At 38.1% G+C, this 12,134-nt stretch overlaps 1 protein-coding gene across 9 annotated transcripts in view; it reads left to right on the top strand.

Annotated features, from left to right (window-relative positions):
* Positions 1-12,134, top strand: part of DNM3 (dynamin 3) — a 532,818-nt gene that overhangs the window by 216,020 nt on the left and 304,664 nt on the right. For all 9 annotated transcript variants that reach the window (XM_034666734.1, XM_034666737.1, XM_034666735.1 and 6 more), the window contains exon 12: positions 4,704-4,774. In XM_034666734.1, coding sequence (XP_034522625.1) covers positions 4,704-4,774 — 71 coding nt within the window. The remainder of the gene's footprint in view (positions 1-4,703; positions 4,775-12,134) is intronic.

A 12,134-nucleotide genomic window follows, 5' to 3' on the forward strand; every position in this document is an offset into this window, starting at 1 on the left:
AAAGATTTCTATTTAGTAAATGCTGTGTCTTGTAAGGAGTGACCTTAAAATTATCTTCTAATCCTATTTAGCTCCGTGAATTCGAAAGATTATGTGAAGATAATTCATTAAAAAAAAAAGCTAAGGACTATGTGAAAATAATAAAAGTTTCTTAAATTTAGGTGGATTTTGTTCTTAGTTATTTAGAAAACATTATAATGGGAAGCGCGGAGGTTTTCAAGTGCTCTTGGATTCCAGGACACAGCTGTGACAGCACAGAGAGGACACTGGACTCAGGCCATGTGTTCTCCACAAAATAACAGCATGTTCTTGTGAAAATCACTTCTCGGGACTGTTGTTTTCTCATGTACAACATTGGGATGTTGGTCCATATGATCTCGGAAGTCTCTATAAGTTAGAATTCCAAGATTTTTGTGCTTCCTAGATGAGTTGGAAAGGCAGAGAGGGACAGCCAGGAGAAAAAAGGAGGAAGGCAAAACAGAAGATCAAGACAAACTACAGGGAGAGAGACGCAGGCAATCTGCCACAGAGGGTGCGTGCAAGGGTAGGAGGGGATGTGGGAGGGGAGGGGTGGCAGGAGAAAGTGAAGAGTCAGAAGGATGGAGGCCCAGTAGACTGTGATATTTGTGACTGAGTAACAGCTTGCTCTCTGCTTGAGCTATGGGATTCATTGCTACTGCTTTTATCATTGTGCTTTGAAAGTTAATTAACCGTTATTTATAGTTTTCACTTGTTTTCCAGCTTCCACACCCTTGGATAGTTACAACAGCCAAAAGAGGAAAAAATAGGCATTGTGAGTTAGTAGAGATAAACAAATCAATGTTAACTCATGAACCAATGAAATGAAGCCTAGGGCCAGATATAAAATCCCGCTGCCAGAAGTTCCCCTGCACATCTAATGTCACGGCTACTGTAGGACCAAGAAAACTCAAGTTCTAGTATCAACCATACTCCTGACTTTAAGTCAATAAGATAACCCTTTTAATTTCGTATCTTTATAAATTTAAAGGGTTAATATATCCTATTTAACTCTTAGGGATCCTATGTAAAAACAATATTGAAGGGGGCGCCTGGGTGGCTCAATCGTTAAGTGTCTGCCTTCGGCTCAGGGCGTGATCCCAGCGTTCTGGTATCGAGCCCCACATCAGGTTCCTCTGCTGAGAGCCTGCTTCTTCCTCTCCCACTCTCCCTGCTTGTGTTCCCTCTCTCGCTGGCTGTCTCTCTCTCTCTGTCAAATAAATAAATAAAATCTTAAAAAAAAAACAGTATTGAAGAAAAAGTAGTACAATTATTATCTTAATTATAAGCAATTGTTAACTTCTTCATGTTTCATGTTTTAGACTTTTGCCTTCCTAAAATGATATTCTCAAACTTAGCATTGTTGTTAAGATTGTGGGCTTCCGGTTCAGACTGCCTGAGTTCAAATCCAAGCCCTCCCATTACTTTCTGTGTAAATAACAAGGTACTTGACGTCTTATACTTCAGTTTCCTCATCTTAAAGTGGGGTAATAATGGTAGTTAACTCAGAGACGTTTTGTGAGGATGAAATGAAGTAATCCAAATGCAGCTCTTAGTTCTTCATTAATTTTCGTGGTTTTCACTGTTTTTCCTGAAGAGCTATGACACATAGTATCTGTGAGAAAGAATGGCCTTTGCTGATTTCAAGAGAAATTGTCTTCCATCTGCAACTCTGACGTAATGCTGAATTCACTCCCCAAGTGGGAGCTAAGGGATGGAGCAGGTGTTTCTCTGCTAAGTGACCATCTCAGATGTCCTGGTCTGACAGTTAATCAATTAACCACTTGAAGACACTGTCGCTTGACACCTGTAATGAGGACCTGTGTAGCGTAGTAAAAACATGTATGTTCTTGATAATGCGAATGTATCAGTTTGCATAGATCTCACATATGAGTTCTGAACTCTGTGCTGCTTTGGGTCATATGATGATTCTGAAGTAGCTGCTCAGAGAGTGACCCGTTTCCTCCAGCTTCTGCCAGAAATGCTTTGAGGTGTTCTTGCAGTTATTTTTCAGTTTTAAGAAATTTTTAAGAGATTATTACCAGTCTCTGCTCTGGAAGCTTTGTGAGGTGGGGGGGGGAGTCTTCAAAATTAAAAAATATGGGAAACCATAAATCTGTGAACTTTTTTCTAAAACAGTTTTTTCAACCATCAGTGCATGCCTGCTCTTGTTCCAGGTGCTTCCGTACGTGTCATTGCACGTGAAAGTGGCTGCCTTTGTGGGCGGTTACCGCTAGCCGGGGTAGCTTTACTTTTCTTTAACTAAATATTCAATAACTGTGGGTAGAAAGGCAGTGAGAAACTCTGAGAAAGTGAAAAGATGAGAAAAAAATGTACTGTTTTCCTTTTCATCCCCCACATGCGACCTGGCTCTTTTCCTAGGATGAACACAGACTCCCAGTTTCCAGGAATATGAATGAGAGCAGCCATAGTCTTTATTTTTTTTCTACTTTTTTCCTATACTTCTGTCCAAGTTAATATGCACGAACGGCCAAGATATTCATGACAACCTTAGGCAGTGTTGAGAATTATGTAGATATTTTGCTCTTTATGGTGGTAACAATTTATTTGTGCTTAAACATTATGGTTTATTGATACAAACCCCCGGCCAAAAGGATTTGGGAGTATGACATTTAACAGAATCTGGTTTCATTGTAGGGAGAATAGAGGCAATACCACAGATAATCTAATAATGGCAATTCCTCCTAACTCTTTAGTTTTATTCATTAAGAGAAGAAATGAAACTGTATCTGATGATAGGAAACTTTTTCATGCAAGTATGTTATTGACCTAATAGTGCCTGTACCTTGACTTTATGGTTGGTAGTGGAGATGGATTTGGGGTGATCCATTTATTCTTTTTGACAGGTCCCCTTGGGACTCACAGGAAGATTCAGTCAGATGACCAGCTGAGATTAGCCATGAAAGCAAAGCCTTAGACTAGTTCATAGCATTGGGTAGTGAGAGACAATAGTAAGTGGCCATGTACTAAATATATAATAATAAATTGCTCCCTTTAAAGCAAAGTCTTCTTCAAGTCTGGGAGAAGTTATAAATTTATAGCCACAAATACTTACTGGGCACTTACTACTATGTGTATCATGCTACATTCTGGGCATAAAGTGGTGAATAAGACAAGTATAATTCCTACTTCCATGGGACTTACTTGCAGTCTTGCATGTAAGCAAAACATCCAAAAAAATATATAGAAATTAGTTACATCTGTGGTATACACTACAAATAAAAAGTGTAGGTGCTATATACGTATAAAATATAATATGATCTATAGTCTATATGACAGAAATAGCATGATCCAATCTGGTTTGTGGTGAAGGTACAGGGTGAGGATCTGGTAATGCTTTCCTGAGGAAGTACCCTCTGGGGAGGATTGTATAGACCCTGTCAGTGAACTCTTATTATTATGAGTGCTCTGATGCACTCAAATGCCATCTTCGGTGGAGGGAGGCAGCATGAATATGCCTACTGTGTTTACCAAAACTTCATTCAGCAAAGTCAAAGTGCAGAGCTCTGGAGGTATGTGGGCAGGGATTCTTTTTTTTTAAGATTTTATTTGAGAGAGAGAGAACAAGCACAAGCGAGGGTGCGGGGAGGGGTGAGGGAGAGGGAGAAGCAGTTAACAAGTCTCAGCATTCTAGAAAGACAAGCAACACAGTTGGGAGAACAAAAGGAAGCAGGAAGGGGAACTCAGTTTTGAATATCTCTGGAATAAAACTCTCTTATGGTTTCTGGTTGGTTGCTCCACCCTCTCTTGTTCTAAGCCCTCTTGTGTCCTACTGAAGAATATTTTCTACAGAGGGACTTTCTAAATCTCTGACTTAGAGTTTATAAGTATCTTGTGATTTGAACATTTTCATGTTTCATGTTTACTGGAACATGCATTCAGTTCATTCCTTGACAAATCTTGATTGAATGAGTATGATGTTCTAGGCAATGAGGATAGAGCAGTGGATATGGCATATGGGGTCTGTATGTGGAACATGTAGAAACTTACTATGTCAGCTAGTGGTAGTGCTACAGAGGAAAGCCAGGCAGAGTAATGGGATACAAAGGGAGTGCTAGTTTAGATAGAATGGGCAGGGAGGATCCCTCTGAGGAGGCGATCTTTTAGTGGAGACATGACTGAAGTTTTGCTTTGATGGTGAAGCCTAGGGATCTCAAAGACGCTTTCTATTTATTTGTATATTGCCTTTTTGAGTTTGTTGATGAGATGTTTTTTCTGATTGCCTAGAAGGAGCTTAAAGAGGGAGAAGAGGGGGAAAAGCAACAGATAATATTGTTATTTCATGGCTAGAGTACAGCGTCGACAGGAGCGGGAAGCTCTGAGCAGCCCCTCGCTGGTACATGCATATCCTTTTGAACGTTATGCCTACACTTCAGAAGACTAGAATAATTCTAGGTTCTGTGTTAAATAGGTGGAGCACATGCCTGTAAACTCTAATGCTGTTGTCTTCATGTGGGACTTAGACTTTTGATGTAGATTTTACATTTCTGAACTTAGCGTAAAAATTTTGAGAGTCTAATGAAAAAAATTCGTGCAACTTCTCATTTTAACTGAAGCATCTTTTTAAAAATCAGGTGAAGATAAATAATTTGTAGGCAATTACTGCGTTTTGTGTTTGAGAATATTTATGAGTTTTCACTGAGGTGTTTCTCTTTGATTTATAGGTACTGCTATTGATTGACATCCAAGTTTCCTACATCAACACCAACCACGAAGATTTCATTGGGTTTGCAAAGTACGTGAAACACTTGACTGCCACATGCCTTCCTCCTGCTGGTTGGTTAGAATGCATATTGTGAATTTCTGCTACAACCCTACTACTTTACATTCTGTGTCAGGATTAACTCTGAGTCGACCACGTAGGAGGTCTGACCCTCACGGCCATGAGGCCATGTTTTCTTGATAAAGTAGTTGGCTCTTTCATTGTACAGCACATGAAGTCATATGTATCTTAGATATTCATTGTTTTTGGATGATGATCTGCAGTTTGTACTTGAACTCTCATAGATAAGCAGTAACAGATGCACATTTAAAATATGTATGGGAACACTTTCTCACATAAATTTGAAGCATCAAATGCAATTCACAGGATACAAGCTATTTTAATATCCCTAAATAAGAATATAGAGGTCTATTTTTTTTTTAAAGCTATCCTTTATAAACTTAGATGGAATCTTTATGGATGAACATTCTCTTTTCTACAAAGTATATATACTTTATATAAGCTTGTCTATATATTGCTATTCTATCATACATGTAGTCTGTTATATTCTAATATTCTATTGCTATAGTCACAGATTTTGTCATATAGATATGCTTAGTTATTCACGGTTGGTTATTCATCATGTGACATTTTCAGGACCCTGAATTCACCATTTTTTCCTGCCCTTTAGTGGAACCAGTTTTTGTTTGCTCTTAAGGAATTTTGATTCTAACTTTAAAATATATTTGTGGCATGTACATATTTCCAACTTCAAGTATATAAAACATACTCTATTTTATATAAAATATAAAGTAAAGGGGTCAAGTACCATTATTTGAACTGTATATTCAAGAACAGAGACAAGTAAAAAAAAATATAACAACAAAATGTATAATAAATTTATTTAATTATACTCTGACTTAGAAGCAACAGATATGTAGATCATGTGAGCTAAACTGTTAACACAGTGACCTGAGGAATTTCCAGGCATGTGTCAAGGAGCAAAAGCCCAATTATCCAACAGAAAATTGTTTCATTGTAAACTTGGCTGTCGTCCTGAGGGCTTAACCAAGTGTGTATATGTATTTTGCATCCATTATGTGGTAGATTAGTTTTTCTCAACCATATTCTGTCTATGACGTATGTGCAAAGTTGTTAGAACACAGTGATGAATATGTTCCTTTGGTCAGTTGCATTTTTATCCACACTACCCACTCTCAACTTCTAGATAGGTCTTTTCTCCACAGGCATTTCACATAGACCTGGCTCCCTCTCTTTTAGCACCCATGGCTCTCACCATCTGCACTGCTCATTTCCTTCTGCAAAATCACCAGTTGGAGGAAACCTAGACTCTGATATGCCTCTTTATCCCTAGACTTGGAAGGGGGGACTTGACAATCTCTGCCCAGTTTCCAGCATAGTCAGTGAACTCTGTGTGCTGGTGCCAAGCACTACACTAGTTGCTATGGGGGAAAATATATAAGAAAAAGGAAAAAAAAATTTTGTCTTTAGGAGCTTGCCTAATAATTGAAAAGTAGAGAGAAACACATGTAAAAAGTTAAGCTGACACATTCTCCATTTACTTCACTTGCTTCTTTGAGGAATTTAAAAGAACAACAAATCCTTGAGTCATTTGAAATAACAAGAATGCTGCCTTTAATGTTGATTTTTATTGGTTACAAATGCCAGTTAGGTTCTTATAAAAATGTAGCAGATGTAGATGTAAACTTGACACTATAACTTAAAAGTGAAAAGGATGTTGCAACATTGCCCTGTTGTGGTACCTGATTTAAGGAGAAACAGAAAAGAATCCTAAGGAATTTAGAAAGGATTCATGTTTTTATGAAAAAGTTCTGTAATCAGTGCTACAATTTAATTTCACCCCTATTGTCTTCTTGAAACATTTTACCCCAAGATTACTTACTTATTTATTTATAAAGATTGATTTATTTGAGAAAGAGAGCATGCATGAGTGCTGGGGGGTAGGTAGGTTTGGGAGAGAAGGAGAGAGAGAATCTCAAGCAGACTCCCTGCTGAACGTTGAGCCTGACTTGGGGCCAATGTCATGACCCTCAGATCATGACCTGAGCCAAAACCAAGAGTTCTCATTTTTTTTTTATTATATTATATTAGTCACCATACAGTACATCCCCGGTTTCCGATGTAAAGTTCGATGATTCATTAGTTGCGTATAACACCCAGTGCACCATGCAATATGTGCCCTCCCTACTACCCATCACCAGTCTATCCCATTGGGACAGAGTTTCAATATTTTCTACCTCAGAAGCTGTTCAACTACAGTATTATATTGACTAGGTTTCCAAAGGCATATAATTTTGCAAATGTAAATACTTTCAAACTCAGCTTTTTGATGCAGTCTCTCTGGAATCCAGGTGACTGCTCCATTTTTTCCAGCAGTGAGATAGACTATGAACCTTTATGATGTTGGGGGAGAAAAAAGAATCATTGTTCAAACTGCTTTAGAAACCTAGCAACTATGCACATTTTTCATCTAATTTAAAACTGCACATCTAAACTTTCTTTTAAAGGACTGGCCTGGGAGTCAACAGTCTGGATATTTTTTTCCAGGGTTTGTCACTGGTGAGCTTTGGTTTTTGGCAAGTCATTTAGCCTTTCTGTATCTCAGTTTACTGCTCTATCAAATGGAATAGTAAATAATCCCTGTCTTGTGTACCTTTCAGGATTGTTGGAAGATCAAATTAATGAAGTTATGGGAAAGTGCTTTTGCAAACTGTGGTGTAGTCTGTAAATGTGAGAAAGTGCCACACACATATACACACAGATACACAGAAGAATTTGATTACTAGATGCACCATTTTACTTTGTTATGAAATTTATGATGACTGGAGTATGACTGCCACTGGAATATTTTTTTAGTTGCTGATATTGTCTCTAAATGAGAGTCAGAGGTGAATGTTCTTTCCATTTGTATGCTGAGTTGGAGTGCATTTCAGTGTGACATGGGACAATTATGAGTATGAAGAAATGTTCATTTCAAAATCACTTAAGGGGTTGTGGTATTTTTTTTGTGCTTTTAAAAATTAGAAAAATATGGTTGTAGCTATAAATTTTAAAGTTGGCAGGAATGCTGTTTCCATCAAAGAAGAAAAGTCAAGCCATATTTGAAGACAATTATGTAAGTATTTTTAAGTTCCAAAGATAGAAAATTAAGGTCTGGAGTTGAGGAAAATAAGCATTTATTTCATGAGATTTTTAGAGTTGCCAAAAGAGGGGGACCACTTCTCAGATTTATAGGATGGTGATGGACATAGCATTTTACACACATACGTGCTTTTTAACCGGGATGTCTTTTGTTCTAAAAATTAAAAAAAAAAAAAAAGAAAACAAATTGCTAAAATTAGACTAACAGAATATTAATGTTCAGAGTAGTGTTCAGGACATCTCAAACTTGTCCTTTCTGCTGTAGACTGTATTCCACCATGCTGAATGTGTGGAAATTTTTTTTCATCTCCCAGCTATTTGTTAAACATAGACCGTAAAAATGTACCACGTGTAATGTGTCCAAGAAAGCACTGCTGTAGGCTTGCTTTGGAATTTCCTGGTTTCTGAAAGCTTGATCTTTCAACTATAATATAATTTCTGAATCTAAAAGTCCAATATTTCAGAAGAAAATGTCAACTTTCCTCATGACTTAAGGATTTTAATTTATCATTCTTCTCTGTTGAAAAAACAACAACCCTACATTCTATTTTTTTACACAATACTAGTTTTTGTTATGTAAGCAAACAAAACCTAGTCCAATTATGCTTTTATTCACTTCCCCTCTTTCCCTGTAATCCTGCTCTTTTGAATAGAAAGGCAAGCTTGTTAGCTGAATGCCTTGGGAAGTGAACTTTCATGTTCTTGTGCTCTTCTTCATTTGTTCCATGGTCACAGTTCGCCTTCCGTCTATGACTTATGTAGTCCGGTGGTTTAAGAGAAAAATAGGCTATAGATATAGACCTTTTGAGTAATATCTCTGTGCCAGGAGTGGCAGACCAAGGTATGTTTTTCAATCTGCTGGGTTGGTCTCAACACCTGTTTTCTCATAGTTGAAATCCTGCAGTGTGCAGATTTCAGTTCTTGTTATATGAGTACCATGAAAATTCTATTGGTTATAATATTCATTGTATCTCTTTCCTGATCCTCTGAAATGCCTTTGTTGTCATTTTATGAAAGGTGGTATATGGGAACCTTGGCACCAAATTCTAGAACAATATTGGTTTTTCCCTTTGCATTCTTCTTTTTTTTCCCTAATACATAATTATGTTCTATTATAATAGTGTTTCTAGTTCCTATTATTACATGAGAATGTTCTTGCTTGTAGAATCAAATTTTAGGTATTATAAGAAGATTATTCTTTTGACTCATTTGCAAATTCAGAAATTACATGTTGGTTGCTTACTGGGACTAGTATCTGGTAGAAATATAGGGTTGAACAACTTGCAAGGGCATCATTAGTATCACCTGTTCAAATAACTTAACGAATTCTGATTTTTTAAGCACCATTTTAAAAATAAACAGACTTCTTTTCTTTTTCATTCTCAAATCTGTTATTTTGAGCATTGTCTTCATCCTTAAAATGGATCTTAGGAGGTGAGTCATCCTTCTTTGATAGGCCCCCAAGTTCTGGAGGGTTTTCTTGCATAATATTTAGGCTGTGACTTCACTAAAGATCTTGCAGGGGGAATTGACATCATGTAGTTTTCTTCAGGCCCTTTTGGCTTCAGTCTGATTGGATGGAACCAAGCTGGCATGTGATAAGCTGCACTCTTGGGATTCTCGGCGGGTATTCGTAATCTTCTTGGGGTGATATAAAAGGACATTCTAAAAGAGCTTCTTAACTCCAGAGCAGTGCTGTTCAATAGAACTTTCTGAAGGGGTGGGAATATTTTATAATCTGTGCTGTCCAATACAATAGGTTCTAGCCCCATGTACCTATTGAGAAGCTTAAATGTGGCTAGCAAAACAAATGAAAAGAAATGAAAGTTAAATTAAATTTTAATTAATTAAAATTTTGATTTCAATAACCACATTTGGCTACCAGCAACTGTATTGGACAGCATAGTTCCAGAGTATGGTGAGTCCAGCTGATTGTTCTGAGTCCTTCATTGGTGAGCCATACTTTACTGACAGCTTGGTGGTAGCCTACAATGGTAGCTACTAGAAGAGAAAAAGGAGATAACTTTGTTAGTTGCTGCTAAGCAAACTCCAAGCCTTAGGAATGCACAGTCAACTCTTTAAATGCTCTGTCACCAAAGTAAAAAGGGTGAGCCTTTTCCTTATATGCTCATAGTGTGTATGTTGCAATTTTGCTAGTATTTTCTCCATCATGGTTACTACTAAAGTTTCATTTAATTCTAAGTCTCCTCTACAAACTAAACATAGTGGTGGAGGGAGAGGCACACCCTAACATTTGCCATGGAATCTGCATCTTTGAGGGACTCCCATTTTCTTGATTCATGTGAGCCCTCTATGGATTGACTTAGAGTCAACCTTAGACTTAGACTCCCCTTTTTTCTTTCTCATTTGTCTTTCACTTTTCAGCCCACCACAGTCTTTTTTTTTTTTTAAGATTTTATTTATTATTTGAGAGAGAGATTGAGAGAACAAGTGGGAGGAGGGGCAGAGGGAGAAGCAGACTCCCAGTGGAGCAGGGAGCCTGATGTAGGACTTGATCCCAGGACCCTGGGATCATGACCTGAGCCGAGGGCAGTTGCTTAACCAACTGAGCCACCCAGATGTCCAGCCCACTGCAGTCTTGTTTCTTCCACACTACTCTCCTGAGACAGAACACTTAATCCAATGGACTTTCTGAGTCTTTCATTTTACACCGTAACCATTTCTTGTTGAGATCTCTTCCTTTGCTTCAGTACACCTCCACTGTCTCCTGGTTTGCCTCTTTCTGGTCTAGCCACACCTTCTCAGTTTTATTTTCGAGCTCTTTATCCTCTGATCATGGCTTACCAACTGTTTTTTTTTATGATTCATTCATAGATCCTCTTCTTTTCTCACTTACTGCACTATCCCTGACCAATACCTCCCTCTGCAATGGTTGCAGTTACCACCTTTATCTGATGACTCTAACTCTAGACCTCCATTCCAGAACTTTTTCCTGGACTGTGTACCATATTCTACTACATACTAGTCACCTCCACTTCTATATCTCACAGAAGCCACAACCAAATAGTCCTAAATTAAATTCATCATGTGATCTTAGAATTTACTCCTCTCCATTGTTCCCTTTCTCTGTGGATGGGAACTCCCAGTTGCTCGAACCAGAAACCCGAGCATTATTCTTTACTCCTTCTTCCCCTCATCTTTGTTTCCCTCCATTTTTATCAAGTCCATTTGATTCTGCCTCTGTAATAGTTTTTGAAATTGTCTATTTCTTCCTGTCATCATTACTACTACTAAAGTTAGTCTTTTCTTGCCTGGGTTAGCACAGCAGTCTCCCTGCCTCTTGTCATGTTCATTCTCATTCCTTCCAGGGTTCCCTATTACTTTCAGAGTGAAGTCTAAGCTCATTAGTATGGTTCCCAAGGTCCTGTTGAATCCACCTTCTTCAGCTATTCTGTTGTCACTATTTCTGTCTTTCCTACCCCCCAGCCCTGTGCTCTGGCCAGACTGACCACTTTTGGATCCCTCAATGTACCATGCTCTTGCTGCAGCACATGTCTATGGCACGCTTCTTCAAATTATTTAAACTTCCTATTGCAGATGAACATTAATAATCTAGTTAAAAATAACCTTGGTATCAAAATATGATTTCACAAATATTTCTTAAGAAACTACTATAAACACTGTGCTAGGTAATGCCAATGGTGAGAGAGGTAAAGATACCCAGATTAATGCAATACACCATCAGCCATCAAGGAGCAGACATATTTGGGGGGAGTTAGAGATCAGCCTATAACAAAGTCCTGTTTATATAATATAGACACAGACCAGGAGTTTTGGGAGTTCATGGGAAAGAGAGATAACTGGAGCTTTCTCTAAGAAGGCATAATCCAGAAATGGTACTCGATTGACTTTGAAGGCTGGGCAGAACTCCAACAGTCGGGGAGGGGGGGTCTAGGCTGACTGTTTCCTGTCTTCCCCGCTCAGAGTCAATACTACCCATTTCAGGGAGGTTATTTTACTAAAACACTGCTTTGATCATGCCATTTGCTGGCTCAGAAACTTTGAATACTTTTTTCTGCCTCTAATATAGTGGCCAAATTCTTCATAATTGGCTTCAACATACAGTTATTGTACTAGATGGCTTTTAAGGTCATTTTACAAACCTGAGACTATGATTATATAATTTTGCCGTAATAGTTTTACTTTCCACAACTTCCCTACATGCCTCATTTTTCTAGCTCCTGGCTTT

The sequence above is a fragment of the Ailuropoda melanoleuca genome, chromosome 8 (genome assembly GCF_002007445.2).
Source record: "Ailuropoda melanoleuca isolate Jingjing chromosome 8, ASM200744v2, whole genome shotgun sequence".
Classification (NCBI taxonomy): Eukaryota; Metazoa; Chordata; class Mammalia; order Carnivora; family Ursidae; genus Ailuropoda; species Ailuropoda melanoleuca.